At 37.2% G+C, this 23406-nt stretch overlaps 1 protein-coding gene across 2 annotated transcripts; it reads right to left on the reverse strand.

The window, feature by feature from the left end:
- Positions 1-104: 104 nt before the first annotated feature.
- Positions 105-18839, reverse strand: LOC105398002. 2 transcript variants are annotated; one of them, XM_011570051.3, is made up of 4 exons: positions 18499-18839; positions 865-3949; positions 416-472; positions 105-159 (listed from the first exon to the last, which is right to left on the reverse strand). In XM_011570051.3, the coding sequence occupies exons 1-4, from the start codon at positions 18511-18513 to the stop codon at positions 128-130; spliced, it is 3189 nt and encodes a 1062-aa protein (XP_011568353.3). In that variant the 5' UTR covers positions 18514-18839; the 3' UTR covers positions 105-127. The 2 variants fall into 2 exon arrangements, with proteins under 2 accessions (XP_011568353.3, XP_011568351.3); XM_011570049.3 differs by having other exon boundaries at positions 381-472; positions 18499-18838.
- Between the last annotated feature and the right edge of the window lie 4567 nt (positions 18840-23406).

Genomic DNA, 23406 nt, shown 5'->3' on the forward strand with positions numbered 1-23406 from the left:
TTTCAAGTGTCCTTTAAATTAAGTTCACAAATCGTCCGTCTCTTCAATTTTGCACTTTGAAGATCACTATTAGTTTTTGTCACTTTTATTTATTAGTCACTTTCACTCACTTGGAATGTTTTATGTACTAGGTCCTGCAGTCGTTGTGTCGATCTGACCCTGAAACATAATCATACTTTAAATTTCGCTACTAAAGTAACTTAGTCTCGTAAGTACCTTGTAATACCTACCTACATAAACATTTATAAAGCAATGTTCAGCAGTGCATCATACTATATGTTGTGTTGAGTTAAGACGTTAAAATGTAAAGTGATAAATATTTTTGTATTTACAATTTATACAATTGACAGTACAGAAAGTTAGTAATTAATGGTTAGAACCTCGTCCATATTAGTGGTTACAGTTGATTGAGGACCTTCTGGCAGCGTCGCGGTTGCGTTCTGCGAGCTTTGTCTCGCTTCCAAGTCGTTTACTGAAAACACAAAAACAACATTTATAAATGGCATACCATTCAGGAGTGGACAGAGTGGGATTGTACCAAAGTTCAACAACGATACTCGCAAATTCCAAGAGTATAATGCTCATGTTCAAGCATAGATTGTTACAAAAAGGATGATGGTAAGTAATAATTAAAAATCCTAACTAATATTATAAATACGAAAGTAACTGTGTCTGTCTGTTTGTTACGCTTTCACGCCAAAATTACTGAACGGATTAGAATGAAATTTGGTATACAGATAGTCTAGACTCTGGGAAAGGACATAGGCTACTTTTTATCCCGGAATTCCCACGGGAAAACTTTTTAAGGCGAAGCGGAGCTCACAGAAATATTTTATATAGAATTGATGAAAGAAAGGTTCTTACTATGATGCCAGTCCTCTGGATATCCGTATGCTTCGGCTTTGACAGTATCTCCACTCGCTGTGGCACCAAACGAAGGCCGGTTCAGGAATCTAGGCGACTTGAACGGGAGATTATCTGACGCAGATACATCATTGTCTGTATTTTCCGTCTTCATGGACTCGAAATTTTCCCCACCAGACCACCCTGTCGCGTTACGGCTGTCTCTCCAAGGCTTTGAAGTTACTACGTACACTTTTTCTTTGGTAAGTGGAGATATGGATGTTTCAATGTGGCCCCAAGGAGCAGGAGTCGTCGTCGTTTGTCGGAAAGACGAAGCCGCTGTATAGATGTGAGGCTTCACGTCGGATGCTATAGTGTTCTTACCACTGGTTGTCTTCTCTCTACCTCGTTGTATAACGTTGTAATACCTAAATGGTGTAGGATTTGTAGAATTTTCTGCGTCTGTGACCGTTTGCTTCTGTGCGCTACCTTCTCCTTCATGATCATACTCATCATTTAATACGGTGACGTAATTTGAGAAAGGGCTAACAGTTGTAAAATATTCATCTGGTATTTGTTTAGCATGGGCATATTTTCCACTAGGCCTCGCTTTTTGTGTTGGCCTCTGGTGTTGTGAGTATTGTTGTTCTGTCCAATCATCAATGTTGTGCTGCAATTTTATGATATCAAATGGCGGCTCCTTTACATCATATAGATCATTCAGGATCGCATGAGTATTATATTGATCTGATTCATAATATTCGTTTCCAGATAGAGTAGGTACTTCAGTTTCTGTAGTTGTGGTCTCAGTATTGTAGTTGTCAGTAACAGTACTGACGCCGTAATAATTTTCTGTGTTACCTGGTACTTTCCTTGCTTGGTACTCATCTTCGGAGGCTGACGCCCACTCTGCCCCACCATAACCTGTTTGCTCGAAATCGAGACCACTTGGTTTATTTCCACCCTTTCCTGTAGTATAAGGAATTATAATTTGAACTATCTTTGGTTTATTTGCATCTTCTTGCCCAATGGGAGGGGGCGATAAGCCATTACCATAATCATTTTTAGTATCACTATTAAAATTATGATTGGGTGACGTAGTGGTCTGCACTTCGTCATAAATCTCATAGTCTCTGTTATATGTTGGGGTAGAAACTGCTAACAAAAAGTGTTCATATTCTTTGTGTGGAGCACTAGGTTTTAAATATAGTAAAGGTGAATCGATCGATTGTAAGTTGTTTTCTGTTCTGTACTTATCGACATCACGGTCTGGGACTCCTCTTAAATCTGCAAAGTTTTCTTTGTGGTTTGATGGGATCTCTTTGTTTTGTTTTAAATCTGCTGGAATATCATATAAATCATTACCCACATCTACCCCAGTACTTTCAAAACTGACGTCTTGTATATTATTTGTTTTGGTGGATGCAATATGATCTTCGGATGCCTGTGAGGAAATATCGCGGTTCTGATCGATGACGTAACTATTGACAATGTTTCTGTAAGCTTTACTTTGATTCCCACTTTTCACACTGATATCAATGATAGGAGATTGAATGATAGTTGGTGGATAATCTGCCTGTGAGAATTCAGCAATGGGTACACTTTGTGAGATACTCACTTGATTTGACTGATGCATATTATTTATACCTTGTACGTTATTTGCTAAATATGTGCTAGAAGGAACTGTTCTAAAAGGTCTCGCATTGAAAATTGGTGGCAATGGCGAGACACTCAAGTTTGGTAATGCGACTGGTTGCAGTGTGTGGATATTCCTTCCACGGGTAAACGGCGCTGGCTTAGCGAGCGCAAATGATGTATTCTGTGCATCTGGTTTCTGTCCGTTCGGTAAAATTTCCGTTTTTATTTTAAATGACTCTGCTGCTGCTGATACAGGATACGGTAGGTCTAAGAATGAGTTTCCTATTGGCTCCCCGTAAGAGTTCTTAAATCCGGTCGGGTTCGATAATTTTGGTAGTTGGAAGTCATTTCCTGGTGCAGTTAGTCCAAAGGCATCTATGTCATTATTATTTGGAGCTTGGTAACTTGGTACGTCATCATAACCAGGGGTAGCTGATGAAGATAATCCGAATGTTTGAGACGGTACAAATGAGGAGCTAGGTGGCCCATATGTGGAGCTAGGCGTCCCATACGTGGAGCTAGGTTCTCCGTTTGACTGACTGGATACTCCTACAGATGAACTTGATACCCCAAATGATGAACTAGGTACTCCATACGTAGAACTGGGCACTCGGTAAGAAGAACTTGGTGCCGAAAATGAGGAGCTCGGGACCCCGTAGGACGAACTCGGTATTGAATACGAAGAACTTGGTATTGAGTATGAGGAACTTGGCACTCCATATGTTGAGCTTGGTGGACTGTGAGAGGCAACAACGCCAATATTAGCAGTCGCACTTGGCGGCCCATACGTAGAGCTCGGAGTGTCTATGGAGTTTGAGACATGCTGCTGAGCTGGTGGCCCATAAGTCTCGTGAGGAACACCGGTAGAGAGCTGCGGTAATCTTTGGAACGGATGCGGCGAAAACTGACCGGCTACAGCTGTAGGACTAGGTGCGCCGTATGTTGGCTGTATATTTTGCTGCTGCAAATTTTTAGCTCCCAAATCATATCTTATGACTGGGATCCAAGGCATAGAATTACAGGGATTGCATTCTTTCTTTGAGGCCGCCTGCCCTCCTATATTTACTGCAGCATCATTACTAGTTTGCTGCGATGGGAACAACCACGTTGACACCTTTTGGAAGAGTGTCGGGGATGGTGTCGTGGTGAACGGCTGAGGTGGAGGCACAAAGTTGAAGTTATACTGCTTGTAGAAGGGAGCCGGGAACTTGAAGTTCTGTCCTGGTTGCGCGAGCGACGAGGGTGGTGCGTAGTGGTAACCCTCGTTGTGGTTCTGTCTCTGGAACCTGTTCCCTGACCCCCCTCCCTTGTGGAACGGCACTGGCACGAGGCTGGAGGCGTGAGGCGGAGGGGGGGGCTTCAGTATTCCTCCAAACTGTGTATTACTTTTGCCATTGTTTTGATGGAAGTTGAAGGTCGGCTCACATGTACTTCTGGTTATAGAAGCCAGCAGGAGGACCGGTACGATCTGAAACGAGACAAATATATATTTTAGGTTTTTTGGTTGATGTGGAAATTACCCTAAATGGATATTCTAATAAAATTAAGTCATTATTTTCTTTAACAAGAATGTTTTTTTTTCATAATTGCTTAGAAAATACGGTGAAACACTCGCGTGGTATATCGGCTCTATTGTAGTGGCTTCCCACGGGCGGGTATTCTTTCCACTTTTCTCTTTTCTCATAATCTGCCGATGGACATCGGAAGGCAGTTTCTCAATCACTATTATTTGATTTAGTTCGTGATAAAATTACTGGAATTCCTCTTTTTTTGCGTTTGTATAATTAATGACGTCCTTATTATCGGATACATTTTAACGAAATTTATGCATTGACTTCAGTGACATAATTATTGGAATTTTTTCAATGCCCGTGTGAGTGTATTATTATTGAAATCATAGTTTTTTGATACTGTAGGTTTTTTATAGGTCAGTTTGTACGGTGATGCGCGGCGATGAAAAAAACATAACTTCTGTTTAAAACATATATAAAATAACTTAGGTTATACAGGGTTATTGGTAAGTAGACCGGATCCTTTCAGGAGGTGATAGATGAAGGCATTTGCAGTCGATTGAACCCTATAATGCATTATCCGAAACTTAACCATTTCTAAGATATTTCATATTTCATCATCATCATCATCAGCCAATAATCATCCACTGCTGGACATAGGCCTCTCCCAAGGAGCGCCACAAAACTCGGTCCTCGGCCTTCCTCATCCAACCACTACCCGCCACCCGCCTAAGGTCGTCAGTCCAGCGGGCAGGAGGGCGTCCCACGCTGCGTTTGCCTGTTCGTGGTCTCCACTCGAGAACTCGTCTAGCCCAACGGTTATCGGTTCTTCGGCAGATATGACCAGCCCACTGCCACTTCAGCTTGCATATTTGACAGTTATGTCGGTAACCTTAGTCCTCTGACGGATAACCTCATTTCTGATACGATCCATCGATTTCATATTTAAGTTTTTTTAAATTTTTGCCATAATTTTATGTTTAAAACCGAAAATTAAAAAAAATGCCATATTTCAATAATTTTTCTGGTTGTTTTGCATAAGTAATACCTTAATAAACTAATTAAAATAATCAAATGTGCATTATTCGACTTAAATTAGACACAATACCTCAACATAGTTAACCATTAAAAAAAAATCATAACGCAAAAACAAATAAATTAAATTAAAAAAGAATTTCATATGACATTTTTTTCGCACTTCAGCTTAAAAACATTGTGAACTCATAAGCTTTAAAATAAGATAATTCAATATCAAATCGATTAAGGTGTCACCAAGATATGGCCAAAACAACCAGCACAGACGGACAAAATTCAACAGGAAAACTAACAAAATTAGCCCAATGTAAAGGTAAAAAGTGTTATTGTTTTCAGTCCTGGTTGACTTTAGTATGGAAACCCATGTTGATTTTTGTCCGCTTTCTCTGGTTGTTTTGGTCATATCTTGGTGATGGGTTCCCCTCATCTCGCATAATCTTTATTGCCCTAAACTCGTTACGCATAACTCGTAAGGTCTAAACTTTTTTGGTAGAATCATCACTCCGCCACGACTTATGTGGCATAAGACTCGTTTCGTCTAAAACTCTTTTGGCACAAACTTGAAACACCTAAGTCTCGTTTGCTCAAATTGTTCGTATTGGTATAATAATCTTGTTTCTCCTAATATTATCCTCCTAATACTATATTAAGTATGTTGTAAATGTACAAATTGTGGTATTTTTCTCTTACATCCCGAAATTCACGATATTGAATGATCAAAATATCGAAAGTGAGTGACCATTATAATGATTACAAACGCCATTAAACCCCATGGGATCGAAACCTTAAGATAGGTGCGACGACGAGCAAAGCGAGGAGGAGCGTGTTAGGTGCACATTATCGTCAAAAGCAAAGCGGAGCGCAGCGAAGCGGAGCGGAGCGGAGCGGAGCGGAGCGTTTCCCACATAGCATAGAGTAGTTTTCGCTATGTAGGGAGACGCTCCATCAAAGTTAAAGCCAAACGAATATTATTACTTTGTATAGCCTATGCCATAGCATTATTAGGCTATTCAAGATTTGACCATACCATTATTAGGCTAAACAAGATTATGCGAAATAACTTTTTACTAAAAGAGATTTATGCCATACGATTTTCGGCGAAACGAGACTTTGACCAAACGTTACTATGCAATATGAGATCAGGCAAATAAAGCTTAGACCAAAAAAGGTAGAACCCTTGGTGATACCTCGAAACCTGAAAGGATCCGGTCTACATACCAATAACCCTGTATAAGTGTTCTTGGTAAGTCTAAGTACCTACTAGGCTTTTGGTAAGGCTGCAATGACTGTAATGTTGTTGAGATTGATGATAAAATAGAGCGGTGGTCGCTCAGTCGGTTATGTGCCCGCTTCTCACGTCAGAGATGCGGGTTCGAATCCCGGCACTCACATGTACCGATGAGTTCTTTGAATTTATGAAAAATGTATTATGTATACCATCGCTCTTACGGTGAAGGAAAACATTGTGAGGAAACCTCCATATCTAGATTTAGCACATCTAGATATGTGAAGTCACCAACCCGCAGTGGACCAGCGTGGTGGGAAATGGTCCAAGCTTAGGAAGGCAGTTTAGACCTAGGGGATATGGACAAAGGTTCCACTCGAGAGAGCCAGATGCAGGTACCTACACCCCCGCAGAGAATAGAATAGAATAGAATATATATTATGATAAAATATATTGTTTGTTAGTGTGACACTGAACAGTGTATTTGTATATCGTATAAATGATTATGTAGTAGGTGTACAAATATGTAAGTAGTTACTACAACAAGTTACTACTGCTTACATCAGCTGCAAATCTCCAGCGGTTTTCTCTTTGAAATCGTTTGTGATAGCTGATAGCCGAATTTCAATAAGTAAGTATCTATGTATGTACCTACTTAGTACTGGTCGACCAATAAATATCGCCGTAACTACATAAGCAGTAACCATCCAAACAAGCTCTTATTTGTGAAGAATAATTTGTATATCGAATTTATATTTCTATCACATATCAAGATGAACTAGTTACAATCATGTATATAGTTTACATTCGTGTGTTACACATCATGTTGTAGGTACATGACATAAGTAGCAGTGGTCAATTTCTATTCAAAGTATCAGATAGTTTCAAAATCGAGCTCAGTTCACCATTTGGGTGCGTCATTGAATGAATACGTGAAATAAAAGTGAAATTGCTTCTTATTTCTCGTCACGCGCAAATTTATATAAAGGACATTTGGCTACAACTGTATGAGAAGTCGGACAGTGGTATCTTAATATATTTACAATAAAGAAAACAAGTAAAGCGGGTCTAATAAATAAACATAATCGCTCATATGAATAAATGAGCTAAAATACTGGTTTTGGTATTGGAAGTTTGAATTATTAATAAAAAGTAAAAGCTTATGTACATACTTTAACGACTTGTAACTACATTTTCGATTTTTATAACATTTAAGCTGTACTTTGTTTTAAAGTAATTTTTTTAGTTTAACTATTTGTGTTAATTAAACTACTCTACCAAACCCTTTTCCTCGATATAAGCAAAAGTAATAAAAAAATGAATTATTACATAAGTTTACACGATATTCCGTAACCTTTACAGGGTTGCATACGTAAGGTCAGTGGTCTAGCAGAGCGCCGGTTCGCACGGTCATCAGCTAAAACTTTTACTTAATTGCTCACAAAAACGCGATGCTTTCTTCGCCGTATGACATAATTTTGTAGTAGTTTTTCTCATGAGCAGGCGAAAGTGAAAACAAGGTCGACCGACGTCGGATCAGCCTCATCTGTGGATCTAACCGTTTGATAAGACCACAAAGGTTATAGTTAGCTTTTACGACTATTGTTGTGCATGTAATGAATAGCCCTATTCATTACATGCATACGGCCCTGGCCGATCTTGACCACGCTTGTCGGAAATTCCTATAGATATAAAGAGTCTTCCTACACTCACATCGTGATAGAGCCGGGCGATTGTTGTATCGTCGTCATCAATCTTTACCAGTTGATAGGTCAAAGTCACAACGTTATTTTATGCTATGCCACATGCTATATTATATTAATTTAACTATGTAGGTACCTATAGGTATAATGTATTCTGTTTGGAGATATCTCTTTATTAACTATGTAGGTACCTATAGGTATAATGTATTCTGTTTGGAGATATCTCTTTATTATCTATCTCAGAGTTAATAGGTACCTACTAAATCATTATATTATATTTTTATATCTTTAATTAGGTGCTATGTGCTGACCTTTTCGGCTCAATTTGTTCCTAGCTTCTGAATTTACAATTACAAATTGAATAATTACTTAAATACCTAACTACTTTGGATACGATACGATTAAGCAATTTATTAAGCGTGAATTGTCATGCTTCGATGGAGATTTATTAGGTTTAGCAAATAGGCGGAACAATGGCTTGTTTAAATACAACGACAGCATCTCTGATCTATTATTTTGAGGTTTTCTCTTGAAAGGGACGACGTCAATGAAACCGGTCGTGACCACAATCTTCATCAAACAATCCAACTTGATCGTGTCTCGGAATACAAAGCATTCAACTGACCATCACTTGCTGTTCGTTTTTCCACAAAATATTAGTTATAAAAATATTTACAAAACGTTACAGAAACAAAACATCACATTTTACCACTGTTCGTTTTTCCACAAAATATTAGTTATAAAAATATTTACAAAACGTTACAGAAACAAAACATTACATTTTAGATAGACCAGCTACAATGTAGGTAGGTACTTATTATGAGATTACGCAAAGACTCTGATTTGCGAAGTCATTTATTGAGTGAAAGTACAATGCAAACATTGGCCATGCTTTGACAGGTCATGTCGAATAGCAAAAACGATTTGCTCTATTCGACTCAATTCTAAATTACATGTGGGACCAAATCTGAATTTCACACGAACCATGTTAAATGCAGTCACAGCGATAATAAAATAAAATTTCGTGCCTCATGACCGGTGAATGCAGCTTAATTTTCCTTTAGGGCTGAAACAGCATCATAAAATATGAGTTGTGCAGTGAGATGGTTGGATAAGGCTGCCCTGGCGCGAGCTCGAGGGGCAAAGGCCAAAGACTCAGCTAGACGTACTTTAATACGGTCAACTGCACCGACTCGAGGCAAGAAATCTACACCTACAATTACGAAGAAGCGCATCTAACCCAGCTAATGATCATTTTTACGATCCCCTTACAAGTAAGTCGTATTCTTTATTTAGGGTCATTAATATGACCAGATGCGAAGTAGGTTGCTTGACTTACGTCATAGGAAAAAAATAAGTTCTTTAGGAAGGTATATAGGAACTAAAATGAGTTTTACTCCTAAACTATGAACTACAGAAGCCCCGTCAAATTTAATATAGACATTTTGTATCCGTAGAGTAGACAATAACTATAAAAGCCACACGACAATACAGTCAGACAACAACGAAACGGCGGTGACTCTCCAAAAATATTTCAACAACTTCGAACAAAGGCAAGTAATACGAATACATTATCTTAATGATTTTGTAGCAAAGATATTATCCATAGACGAATAAAGTTAACAATACGTGGAGATCCTCACAGTGTGGATGTAAATGGGGGTGGGAACGGGAGGAGAAAGCCCGCGTCGTGACGGAACCGAGACTCACATATTGTCACACCTATTAATCTTTTATCGTGTGCATCGCCTTCTTAAGCTTTTTGTCTTCCACTAAAGTAGCATAACATTGATATCTCGTGATGAGTCACTAGCTCAGACAGACTCGGCGCTGCGGGGCCTTAGCGAATGAAGCTGAAAACGAATTGAGATGCATTCTTGCACTAGGTATCAGATATTATTTATTACGTTAAAAATTGATTAAAACCACGACTCGTTCTGTGTATGCCAGTATTAATGCTATCTTAAAACTATATCTAATATTCTATTCCACGGTAGTTCCATCTATGCAAATCAATCTTAATGGCAATTTCACACAAATCTTCAACATAAAGCTGGCCAGTGTCAGGTCGGCCTTAACATGATTTTATGGATATTGAGACGAAACGATTTGATGCGATCTTTAAGATTTTTATTTAAAGCATTTGTGGCATCGTTCTTGTAGCTCCCATTAAACTTTCGCAGATCATCATCACAGATGATTGCATCTACACGGATAGCTATGTATGTAGAAAGTAAAACAATTGTACGCCTACACTCTGTATTGTAACTAGGCAAACAATTAAATAGTTGGCACCTGTAGCTAGGTCTCGTATGCATTCTCCACACCCTTGCATTGTTAACATTCTGCTGTTCCACATTATGTGTATCGACAGGGCTTGCCGGATCTGCCATGTTTATTTACGTTTATGTCCGTCTTGGAACATTAGCTCGGCTTGCTCAGGTGGCGTTACAAATATTTCATACATAAATGTGGAAGGTGAAGAAATACTAAGTACAGCTTTCTCTGATCAATGTATTTCAAGGAAACGACTTTTTTACAGAAAGAACTTACACCTCTTTTAGCACATGATCATCACTAGTAACTACTTAAACGTAGGTGCTAGATATATCTTATATCTAACTTGTAGGTTACTCGATCATAGCGGCTCAGTAAAAGTGGTAATAAATAACCAATAATTATTCGTAATTGGTGCAAAAACTGAACTAAATGTCATGTCAGGGTGAGGTCCACTGTGGATTAACGATATATAATGATTGTAAGTAGTTATATATAATAAAAAGCAAGAATATCTATCGAATTATATTTTACATTTAAATACCTGTCTACTCCTACAATCTAATAGACTAATACCATCAACAGTATTTTGATGGTTAATAATACCATCGTCAGATAATCAAATATTGCACTGCTTCAGTTATAGCCCCGAGGGCCACACTTACGTCATAAACTCTCAATTTCGTATCCATAAATAAAATATCCATTACTTTAATACCATAAAACTTATTCGTTTTCGTTACGTAAGAGGAAGCGCAGTCAAATTAAATTGGTTAGAAAGGAAACGTGATTTTTTTTATTCATTTTCATCGGCCCTTGTTTAACAAATTACGGAGTAAAAGAAATAGTATTTTTCAATACCTTTGTAATAATAAACGCTAAATAAAATTTAATGGTGACTAATTTAATGTTACAACACTTACAACTACATCTAGGTAGGTATCTACGGCGTATTGTATGGGCAATAAACAGGGTGTAAATGTCATAACATGCCTCCAAAAAATTGAATACATGATCTTAGAGTGGTTAATATCTTTGGAAAAGTGTTTTAGTTTAATGGGTGTCATATTTTGGAGTATTTCGGAAGCATCTCTTTTACACCTTTAATGAAACATGCCTAACTTATACAAACATTTATAATAAATTTCAAAGATATGGCGATATTGCAGAAAAGTAAGTAATGTATGGTACACTTACCTACAGTAGTGTGCGTACTTGCATACCTATGCTAATGTAGGTACTTTGTACCATATTCAATACATCATTAGGTAGGTACTTTTACATAACATAGGGTTTTCTACTGAACGGAGAGCGCTCGTTTAAAATTTATTGAATAGTAGTTGATTGCTGAGAGTGATTTTGATTGATGATAGCCCAAAGATCTTTCGAGTTCGTAACAATTTGGTCAAAGTTCAATTGCTACCTGCATAGGTACCCTCATAGATGTGGAGATAGTTTTTGAGGTCGTTATAGTAACGAGTTATTATTCGAAAGTGAAAATAAAACATAGTTTTCGTATTTATCGCAATGTCTTTAAGATCTAAAAATGAAGTACATATAATTTTAAATATTTCAATGAAACATGTTAGGAAAACTCTAAAAGTACCGTCCTCAGTAACATGTAGATATAAACAACGGGAACGGCATTCGAGTCGTAGCTATGTGATTTGGTGACATAACCACAAACATACTAGTGCACTCATGCACATGTCAAACTTATAAATTATATAAAAATTATGTAAGCCGACTCACAGATCCATTCATAACATACAATGCAGGCACATGTGATCATTGGCTTATTGGATCATTATGTTCTAACGATACTCAGAATGGTATTCGAAGGTGAAAGGTCGACATTTATTTCTTCTGTAAGTACCTTATACTTGTTATTCTATGGTATCACGTACTTAATATCAATGCTCTTTAATACATTAATTGTAGAAAGTAGAAGTGTTCATCATTTGTGTTGGTCTTGGATATGTTGACAATAAAATTAGTTTTAATTTCTGGGAGGTTTCTACAAAATTTCCATCCGGGTTACCCTTTTTGTGCACCCCTAGGCTATCAAACAGAGCCATCTATCATTAGTCATGTCTATGGGGGTCTATTTACATCTGCGGTATAAGAATAAAAACTTTATAAATTTCGTTTAGTAGTGCTTAAGTGACAAAAAAATCTACTTGATTGTTTAAAAAAATATTGATAAGTCCTTAAATTTTGATTTCTATCTAAAAAGTTCGTGATTTTATAGTACCTATTAGGACTGAAGTCTTAGAACATGTAAACATTTATTACTGATCAATACTAACTGATTAACTTTTACGAAGTGTTAAATATACACATAATGTTAAGTGCTTATTAGAATTTACGTCTAAATAACAGCATGTCACTAGTCTTAATTCTCAAAGAAACATTGATATTATCTATGAAATTTGACAATATCGCACGTGAACACATATAATAATTATCCATTAGTGCGGCGCGGCGGAAGCGTGTTGCGTGAGTGCATCGTGTAGTAATTATGTTATCAAGATATACAGGCTGTTGCAAAAAAGGTATACTAAGCCGAAACCAGCATGTGCAGCATCTAAGCCCGAAACTGAAGTCAGAATTTCAAAATACGCGAAAAATAAAACATTTTCTATAGTAAAAAACCGCGTGACCAACTAAGTTTCTATGGAAAATTAATTTAAAAAAAATGATTTTTGAAATTCTAACTTCAGTTTCGGGCTTAGATATACTGGTTTTGGCTTAGTATATGTACCCTGTATTCCACCCACTGAAGAGATTCTAAAACGATACTATTTTAAAACTGCAATATATTCAAGTACCTATCTAATGAAACATTATAATCTAGAGATCATCTACCTCCAGATAGAACTTTATGATTGTAAACAATGTCTCGTTTTAAAACGTTTATAAACGCTTTAGTCAGCGTCTTAGCAATCTTAATAAATTTCCTTATTTTATAAGGACGCTCGTAGATGTCTTAAGTATCACTGAGTGCTGTGCCAGGCTGGATCCCTGGTCAGGACATATAGGTTTTTGGTGTCATAACTCAGTTGTGCCCAATGGCAATAGGGTTGCCCTTATTTTCATTAGGGCTGAATAAATTCTAGGTGCAGCAACGCACTTCGGCCTACCTGCATGGAGTACAGTAGTCTAACGCGTGAGTGTTTATGTCTAATTATTTATTTGAATAAAATGGTTATGACTTTAAATAATACGTGGTACTGAGATGCTTACTTTAAAACTAAGTAGTCGCATTCCTGAAATTATTGCTGCATGAAAACTATAAACAAACAATGTATGCTAGCTTAGTGTTTAATAATTATGATATGACTTATGTTATGATCAAAGCGGCCATTTAGCGCATATAAATGACGCCTTTCCGCGCTTTGTTGTCACGATACGGCCTGGAGGGTTACTTTAGCTTGACAAAAATGAACGAACGATAGCTTTCATGCAATCAGTACGTTTAAAACCACGAGATAGAGGCATATTTAGCGCTGCAGCACTCAGCAATTTGTTAGAGTGACCCCGATGCGCGTGCGATGCTCTTGATCCGCATTACTCGAATGACTTGCTAATTTTATAGCATATAGCACATTACATCATGATAGAAGTAAATTTATGTACCGAGGGACATTAAAATTAGGTTAGGTAACTTCCTCGTATTTGCATAAACTTAGATTAGGTGCGTAGTTTGCGAATTTATTAGTTTTAGCAGCTTAGTTATAGATACGTCGTTAATTCAATTTTTAATTATGTAAATAAATATTCTACTATTCTACGGGGTGCAAGAAAGAAGTCTCCTGGAGTGACTTATCACCTGACGCGAACTTGTTTTGACAACGGTTTTCGGATACAAAATGTATTGAATTTGTCACTAATTACTTCGTAAATGTTACTTCGTTTTGACTTAGCGATACCCCCGCTGAATATACGTCCGGCGCTTATTTGACGGGATAATGTTTTTACCACGGTGACAAAACCCAAGTCTAGCTCAAGTGTTAGTCACCAACAAAATAAGAAAAAGAAGCCAACCTAAACACTTGGATTATTTATTATTTAGAAACTTTGTCAAGTGACGATTCTCGTCGCCTAGCGTTTAACAACGAATTGTTTTCAGTATTGCGCGCTGGTGCCACGCTGATACCATCTACGATACAATTGTGTACAATACAGGTATACAATTAACAAATGCACAATTACTACCTCCAGCATAATGCTAGTTACAATTTATTAATGCAAAACAAACGCAAAAAACTGAAAATTACAATGTCTGTGAGAATTATTATGGGTTGAAGAGCGCACGGCTTTATACCAAACGCAGGTAATGTCGAGAAATTGTGCGCTTTCTCGCACTTGGCAGAGCTCACAATGAGCCGTTCCCACACGTAACAAACGGATCAGAACAATGATCCGAGATCACTGACACAAGACGTTACTTCAAAATTGTGTGACCCTCACACCGAGCGTGAGATATGGACACAACTGATTACTTTATTTATATAAATGGGATTCGTTTACAAACACCAAAGGCGAGACGCCTTCACGAAGCGTTACTAATTTAAAATTCCCATAATAGGTCCCTACTACATAACGCACCTTCATCTTCTAGCGTATCGGTGACAAACACGAGAGTGGTCCAATCGGCTTTGTCACTCAGGCTTTTAATCTGACTGGCCAATTCTTAAACCACATCATTGCTGACTGCCCAGGGTGCGCCGGACGTCCGACTGAGGACGTCCCATCCGATATAAAGAACCGTTGATACTGAATCCTTTACACAGCTACATGAATTACAACAGTGCAGCACTGCCAACATCTACCCCCATAGGTTAGCAAAAGGTAAGTGTTTATATAATTCCACGTCAATTATGTTATAAATCCCATCTTGGATGTTATTAAAGTGATTTTAAATGGATTGGAAAGGCGACGCGATGGGTTAGTCGGCCTATTGGTGCAACTAGGAAGAGGTTAATGAAAATTCCTCGTGTAACGACCACAGTAAAGTTGAGTCGCATTACGAACCTACTTATGTAAGATACCAATCTCATCCCGTCTCTAATTTATATGAGTTTAATTGAGTTCACTCGCAATCAGTGAAGCAGTTTTCCTCGTTCCAAACTTAAATAACTTGCAAGGAATTCATTCGATATTTTCTGTCATTCAATTCTAATAAGTATAGTAGATCATGGAAAAAATATAATACACCCGCGAGCAATTATTAAAAGTGACATAATTATCACATTATTTCAATGGCAGGTGGAACTTTTTCAGTGCTCGCAACCATAATAATTATACTACACGCTTAGATAACTTGCTACAAGTTAGATGGATGATATCTAAGATATTTCTCATTATGCACTTAAGTAAGTATTTATAATGACCAGGAAAGTGAGTTTTCAGTAGACTTGCGTCGAAATCGAGGGTGATACCACACGCAACGACGGCCAGTACTGACTGCAACAACAATATACACACACTCCTTATTGATTCGACGCAAAAACCAGGGATTTATTAAAGAATATCTGTGATTCAAACATTGTGTTAAGAAAAGGTTTTTTTTGCACAAATTATGCTTTATCTAGGTAGGTCTTTTACATGAATATAAAACCACTTACATCTTAAATTTTAAAACAATTTACTTAGAAATTATAGTACCTATTTATACTCACAACTTTATTGGCATAATAAAGAGTTAGTATTACATTTAAATGTAAATGTTAATGTGCAGTTTTTAACTATGCAATTTCCCATCCGCATCCATATATTATGGAGGACGCTCCAAGCCATCAGTACACTGATAGGATAATATAGTATAATACTATAAGTAGTATAAAGTTTTTTTTCCTGACTGTACCTTGTACGGACATACAGACACGATGTCATCATACTTGTTGTACACAAAAACAACTGTTATGATTAATGCTAAAACACATTACCGCTTTTAAATGCAGTTTTCATAACCGATCGTACTGTATCGCAGTTGTTATCACGCTATTGCCACCAAAGGAACTGGCACTACCTACATACGTTGGTCACGGTACGGTATCTAGAGTCCATCTTTAAAGACATGAAAATAAATACTGCGATTTTGCAAGGAAGTTTGAGAGCAAATTATACTCAAACAAACAAATCTTTCGTCTTTATAATATTTTTGTAGACCACCTAGCAACCAATTACCATTCAGCTAATAACCCTACAGCCGACTTAGCTTAGATTGAGCTGAAGTCATTATTTAGTCATAGGACGTAACGTAACAATTCGGCGCACATAACCGGAACCATGAGAATTTCGCGAACGTATAATTAACGTTCTCTCGCTCTAAAATTCATATGTAAATTCTCGCATAAATGGCATTTTAGCTACGGTTTATCAAGTTCACAAACTCTGTATGCGCTTTATGTAACTGATAACTTCTTAACTAACTATGGATATAGGATTGATATGATAGGTATAGTTACATAGACAAATAGTAGAGATTCAAAGACCATAAGCAAAAGCAATGCAAACTAATTAAATTAATCAAGGATTGATAGATGGGCTACACAGTGCCGGTAGGTATACGGAGACAATACCAAATGTTCTAGGTTATACCCTGCCTTTAAAAAACTAAGCATAATACAATTTTTAATTCCAAATGTTCGTAATCTCTATCACGTACGTGTTAATATGAACGTCATAATACAAAGCATTCATTTTGTTAATCCGGTTACAAACAAATATTCCTATTCCCGGTAAACATTAAGAAAGCTAACAAACAGCTTCTCTGGTTGCTGACAACCGATTCCCGAGAAACCACGCGAGAAAACTTGTACACAATATTTGAATGCCATTAAGTAGTGTTATGTACGTGAGACAAAACAATGCTATTTCTGTGCCCCATAAACAAAAATTTTAAAATTTACCATAAAACAGAAAAGATGCGGCATATGTTTTTGTGTATGTATATAATTTCATTTAAGTTACTTGTAAAATGTAACTTAAACATACTTAAACATCAGCACGCTGTGTTTCATAATTTTAAGGAGTCATAAATGCGCTTTTGGGATGTAGATATTTTTTTCAAAATATGGACATAATTTAAACCAAACAGTAGACAAATTATAGGTACACATTGAATCATAATAATGATTGAAAGCGTGTACATTATTAAAATATTTGATTTTACCGTATAAAAGACAGAATGTCGGTTTTTTCATACAAAAGAATTCAACGCGTTGTAAGTCCGAAATTTGGAATTTTTCGATCTGTGAAAATTACTAAAAACTGAGATATGTATTTTTTTGTGATACTTATATTGGTCTAATATATTCATATAATTCTACAAATATCTATCTGTCTTTAAACAAATATCTGCCCCAGCCGGGAATCGAACCCGGGACCTTCGGCATAGCAGTCAGGGCCACTAACCACTACGCCATTCGACCGTCTATACAGGTTACAACAACATACTAAGAGAGGAGTTAAATATCTAATGATGAAGTCTTTAAGCGCAAGATAAAACCATCAAAAACTGTCTTATCTGCTGTTAACATTCCTCGACAAAGTGACAAAAAAGGGTTCAATGTTTACAGTAGGAAGTAGTTTCTTAGCGACAACTGTGATACATCCTGTAAGAGCTTTTAGCTTTTTGTAAAGAGCTTTAAAGTTACGTAGGTACTTACCTTCTAAAAGTTACCCAACATTCAATTTACTTACTTAGTAGAAACAGATAATGGAAACAGTTTGAGAGATCATTTTAGATATAAAAGCTTTTGAGCATAAAAGCTCCACTACTTATCAAGTACCTACTACCATATACATTTGAAGTAATAGACTCGTAAACAAACATACATATCAGGTATATATACCTATGTAGGTATATATATTATAATATATACTACAATATAAACATACTATATTTCAATGAATAATAAAATTTTAGTCAAATATTGTAAAATAAGGCCTATGTGACATTAAAAATAAAATTGCCTATCACGAACGCTAAGATTATAATTTTTTTTTAGTAAGGTTTTTACTAAAGTCAGGTGAGACTGTTTAAAAAATTTAAAGAAAGCAGAAGTCGAATGGCATCATTCAAGTTTTCAAAACATACACGCAACATAACTTATATTTATTTACATCTAGCCGGCAAGCACCACAATATTACATCAATCACGTTCTTATAAGTTCGTTACAAGCTCTGCCGGCGGCAACTTACAACGAGCTTACAAACGCGAGCTTCGATGAGCTTACAAACAACCGGAGCACTCACCGCCGCGACAGCCATGGCCCCAGCTAATCAGGTGATCCTTGTCACTGAGTCTGTTTACTCATCACTTAACTTTCACCTTCGTCCACGTTACATGTCAAATCCTTATCGTATCACTGTGTAACATTACGCGTGTACCGCCTCCTGTGGTCGCGAAGAAATGACGGGTAAAGCACGTTGCTAGTGGGTTCCCACGGAGGAGAAATGCGCGGCGTACAATGGTGCGCGCGAGTCGAAAGGTGGGCAAAAAGCGAATGAGCTCAGCGCGCGGCGCGGGCGCATGCGCGGCGGGGGCCGTACCTGCTGACCCATTTCGAGACCACACTTTCTGGAGCTTAAGGGTGCTAGGGCTGTTCCTGAACACCCAACTCTTATCCCCGGTTGGACGAAAAATTGATGTGTAACGATGATCGTACCGATCGACCGTATCGAAGATGTTTAATGTTTCATTGTTGATTGGTGCCGTAATAGGGAAAGGACGAAATGAATTTTATTAGCCTCAACAAAGTTATCAAGCTTTTCAAAATATATGAGTCGATTTATCATAGAACTTTAAATTTGCCTAATATTTATAATAATTATATTAATTTTTTTCCCCACATTAACAATAAAAATGCTTTTGCCGCTTAGTACCATACATAATGAAGCCACGGCAAGGTATTATTTGTTTGGAAGATCAAAAAACACTTAGCTTATTATTGCAAAGATTTTTACATGTAACTTTACTGAGTATTATTTTACTTTACTTAAAAGTAAAAACGTACATACCTAATTATGTTACTTGAATACCACTCGAACGTTTTATATTGTAAAACCAAATCTGAATAGGATTACTTTATGAAATCATATTTTTGAGTGAGTACGGATAGGAATAACCCTATTTATCCTGTAGGACCACAATTAGTATTTTTTTCTATTTTCAATGTCCACTTTTATTATTGTTATGGTCAAGAAGAATGAACGGAATGCTTTCCGAGATCAGACCATAGAGTACATAATTACTTATAACCGTGAAGAATTGACCTGAGGTGTGGGTTGTAGGGTGTATCAGTTGTATGTAGTGCATTTTTAAGGTATTAAAGTTAAAATGACGACAACTAAATGAATTATTGTGCGTTGTTTTTGTTACTTATTCTAGTTAGGTATTTTAATATTGCCTAATACTTCCAAAAAAAGACACTTTTAATCAAAATTATTACTTACATATTTGTGCAAAGGACTCCTTTACGATTATCGTTTCAGTGGCCAATAAACCTGGAATCTACTCGTATATAATTGCATCAAAATTACCTATAAATACAATTAAAAATGACTAATGTTATTCGGCTGGTATAAAAAGTGTGAGTTTCCGGAACCACTGTTGTAGCCGTGTTAAGCGTATGTGCATATATTTCTTTCTAATTGGGCGGTTCTTGAGTGTCGCACGCAACTTTGTCGCTTGAGCCATTCTCTGTCAGTTTAACTGAAGATGTATTTTAAGACAGTTCCAATAACTTTATCTATTGATAACTACTTACCTCCCGTTCCCACTGGACGACACTTTCGGGCCCATTTTTTTTCGTGTGTGTGTATAAAATGCACATCCGATAAAAAATCGGCCCGACATTGTCGGTCGTGTCTAGTGGGAACGAGGGGTTAGCAGTTACTTTTTATCGATTCACTGTAGGAGTTGCATACACTACTGGGGTAATTTCATTTTTTTAAGTTGTCTGGGATGATGGAAAAAATGCTAACTATCCCCCTTTAGCTTCAGCTTCAGCGGCTATTAGTCTAATCTCCGATACGCAGATAATCTGATAATGTATGGTGCTCTGTGACCTACCTCAACTGCTATGCCAAGCCTTTCTAGAGTTATGGACTTCGACAATTATAAATATACGCAAATTTTCGCATTTATTCACGACTGAACTATATTCAATTGGTGAATTTATTTTATTTATTTTACTATATTAGGAAAACTTAACTAATTTATTTTGTAGATAACAGTGACAGGGTAGCTTATAATTTTATTTATTTCAATGAAGTAGGTAAGACCTGAAATACTTATAAGAAATATATTTTGGTATCGGTTGAACTTATAGTTTGTAAAGCGTTGACCTTTGATGGTAGAGAAATTGGTTGACACAGTTAAAAATAGTATGTCCTCAGTTTATTTACATTTACGATGAAAAACGGATGGATGGTTTTGGTAACCACTTATGGGATCAAAGTTACGAAAATCTTCAATACCTTCTACACACCTTTGCCATTGTCATGCTGCATTCAGTATGATATGATAATGAAAATAATAGTATGATAATAATCATTTTACAAAAAATAGCAAAACCTCCCATAGGCAATTGCAAAGTATATATGCACATACGTATTGAGAAACTTCAAAGCTTAGTATTCAAAGATGCACCCAACATTCAGTGAAATTGTAAAATTTCCAAAACCGATTCGCACAGCGGTGCAGAGCGAGCTTTCGCAACATCACTTTGTTAATTATTCTAGGCGCGTTTGCTGAGCCAACCTGTTGTTTTATTGTTATTTCGCGAGGTATCTCGGACTGTGCTATGTCGTAATATCTGGAGACAGATATCATGGTTGCAAACGCTAGATTTAAACACTAGTTAGTATCCTGATATTACCTGTTTATAAGAAGCGCAGAAAATAATAAGGTAGCGCCAAGAAATAGTGAGTTGGCTTGTTTCTGTAGGTAGGTAGTAGTTGTCCCTATCATCATCATCATCAGCCCATAATCATCCACTACTGGACATAGGCCTCTCCCAAGGAGCGCCACAACACTCGGTCCTCGGCCTTCCTCATCCAACCACTACCCGCCACCCGCCTAAGTACCTATATAATAATCATCATGATCTGCCCATGGTCTACCTACACTGCCAGGTTCAGGAGACTCATGAGTTTTCGTGCGATACGAGTACCATCACTACCACAGTTTGTCCTGATCACTTATTACGATATGTATGCTGCAAAAATCACTCTTTTTAAAAGACTGAGAGGTCAGAGAGAATTTATTTGTTAATGTGCCTATTTATTTCTCGTTATAATTCTTATTGGTTGCATCTACATCTTTAAATACAAACGAGGTATTTAGTATTCCCTCCGTACGCCCAACATAAAGCACAAACACGAACCGTTCGATTCGAGGTCCTTCGTGAGAGCCCTTAGCAATTTGTTAATGCCCTCTATATTATACCAAGCCCTTTTGCAAGTCCGATAAAGTATTCAATAGATACATATAGGTTAAAACTAGAACTACCTAGTTATTATACATAGGTATTAAGAAATACGAAGCATGCTTATCAAAGACCCTAGTATTTAAAAAGACAATAAATATGTATGGAATAATTCACTTAACATCTTATTTCCTCCGTATATCTCTTACGGAAGTAACAATTAAGCTCTCAAGAGCGACGCATCAAGACAATGAGAGCAATCGGGAGCGCTCTCAGGCTCTCTACTCAACAGCGTCGCAACCACCACTGAAGAACACAACCAAAAATAGCTTTTACAACTTACAGACAGAGTTTACTTTGGGTTTGATTATTTTATAGAAGCCCGGCAAGTGTTTGGATGATTTGCTAGACAAATTTGACCTTGATTCCATGGTATGGGAGCTAACTCTCGAGCGGCATTGTGATTCTCATTCACTTTTTACAAGCCCCGATGATAACATCACGCCAGCTCACTCGAGGTAGCTTCCCGCAGCCACACTTGTTAGACCGATGCGATGCAGTAAATCTCACGTGCGCCGATTTAAAATCAGTAAGAAGGTAATATAAATATGTTTGCATAGAAACTTTAATGGTCACTCGACTTCAATTTCGCGATTTTTTAAAGCAATAGAAGTCAAATTGCTTTGAATGTCCGAGTCGCCCCCTTTTGGCCTTCTCGTTAGAGATGTTCTTAATGTTCCTTGCTTGCCAAAAGGCACCACTTTTGCAACACCCTGTGTAAGATTGTCTGACATAATCTTACCGATTTACTGACTATAATTAATATAGGAATGTAGGCAATCCTTTCTCTACGGTGACAAAACTTAGTCTAGATCAAGATTTACGTCCACGCACTTTGAAGAAGACCAATCTGATTATTATTAGCGACTCGTGATGATCACAGTTGGTCGCACCTCAAAATAATAGATGTGATCACTACGGGATAATGTCATAGAACAACGCGGACAATGCGACTTCCTCTATGGCGGACAATATTTGTCCATATTTGTCAAATAAACATGTCAATTTCTGAAACAATTAATTTTATTAGTAAACAACATAAAATATTAGATGATAATAATAATTCCAATAAATATAATATATATTTTACAGTATATTTTGTTAATTACGACAGCTCGTGTTTGCGGGAAGACGTATGAGGTGCGGAGAATTAACGAGTCGACATTTATTGTGGCCAGTTTTCCTGCCAACGACGATAGACCATCAAAAAACAGTTTTACTGACAAACCAGAGTTTTACGATGCAACGTATGACCTGCCGTACCTCCCCAATCTAACTACTGCTAGTACAAGTTGGGATTTCAGCGAGCCAGAGATTAAAAAGCCGAAAGTATCAGCTGAGTACATCGCTAAAGCTAGACGGAACTATTTCCTCCATCACTACTCGAGTAGTAGGAAGCCAAACTGCTCAGGATCTCTCTCTCTACCCGTGTTCTCTTCACTAAGGATATTGAGGATCAGGAAGGAGAAGGAAAGGAATATGATGCGCCACTTGGAAACCGTCAGGGGGCTCGCGGGTGCTCTGGATAACCAGATCTATTTCAGTAAACGTAGGAAGAAAAAACGTTGAATCTATTTTCATTATACTTAAATAGTTATGTATATGTGAATGTGTTATTTTGAACATCGCGTTTTATAACATGTTTAGAATATTTTACACTTCTTTGGGGTAG

Source organism: Plutella xylostella, chromosome 13, assembly GCF_932276165.1.
Source record: "Plutella xylostella chromosome 13, ilPluXylo3.1, whole genome shotgun sequence".
NCBI classification, from domain to species: domain Eukaryota; kingdom Metazoa; phylum Arthropoda; class Insecta; order Lepidoptera; family Plutellidae; genus Plutella; species Plutella xylostella.

Excerpts from the sequence above, each read along its gene's own strand:
- LOC105398002 (XM_011570049.3), bottom strand. Across the intron at positions 473-864 it reads TCCAGAGGACTGGCATCATA|TAAACGACTTGGAAGCGAGA; the intron begins GTAAGAACCTTT and ends TTGTGTTTTCAG. Across the intron at positions 160-380 it reads TAACCACTAATATGGACGAG|GGTCAGATCGACACAACGAC; the intron begins GTTCTAACCATT and ends ATTATGTTTCAG.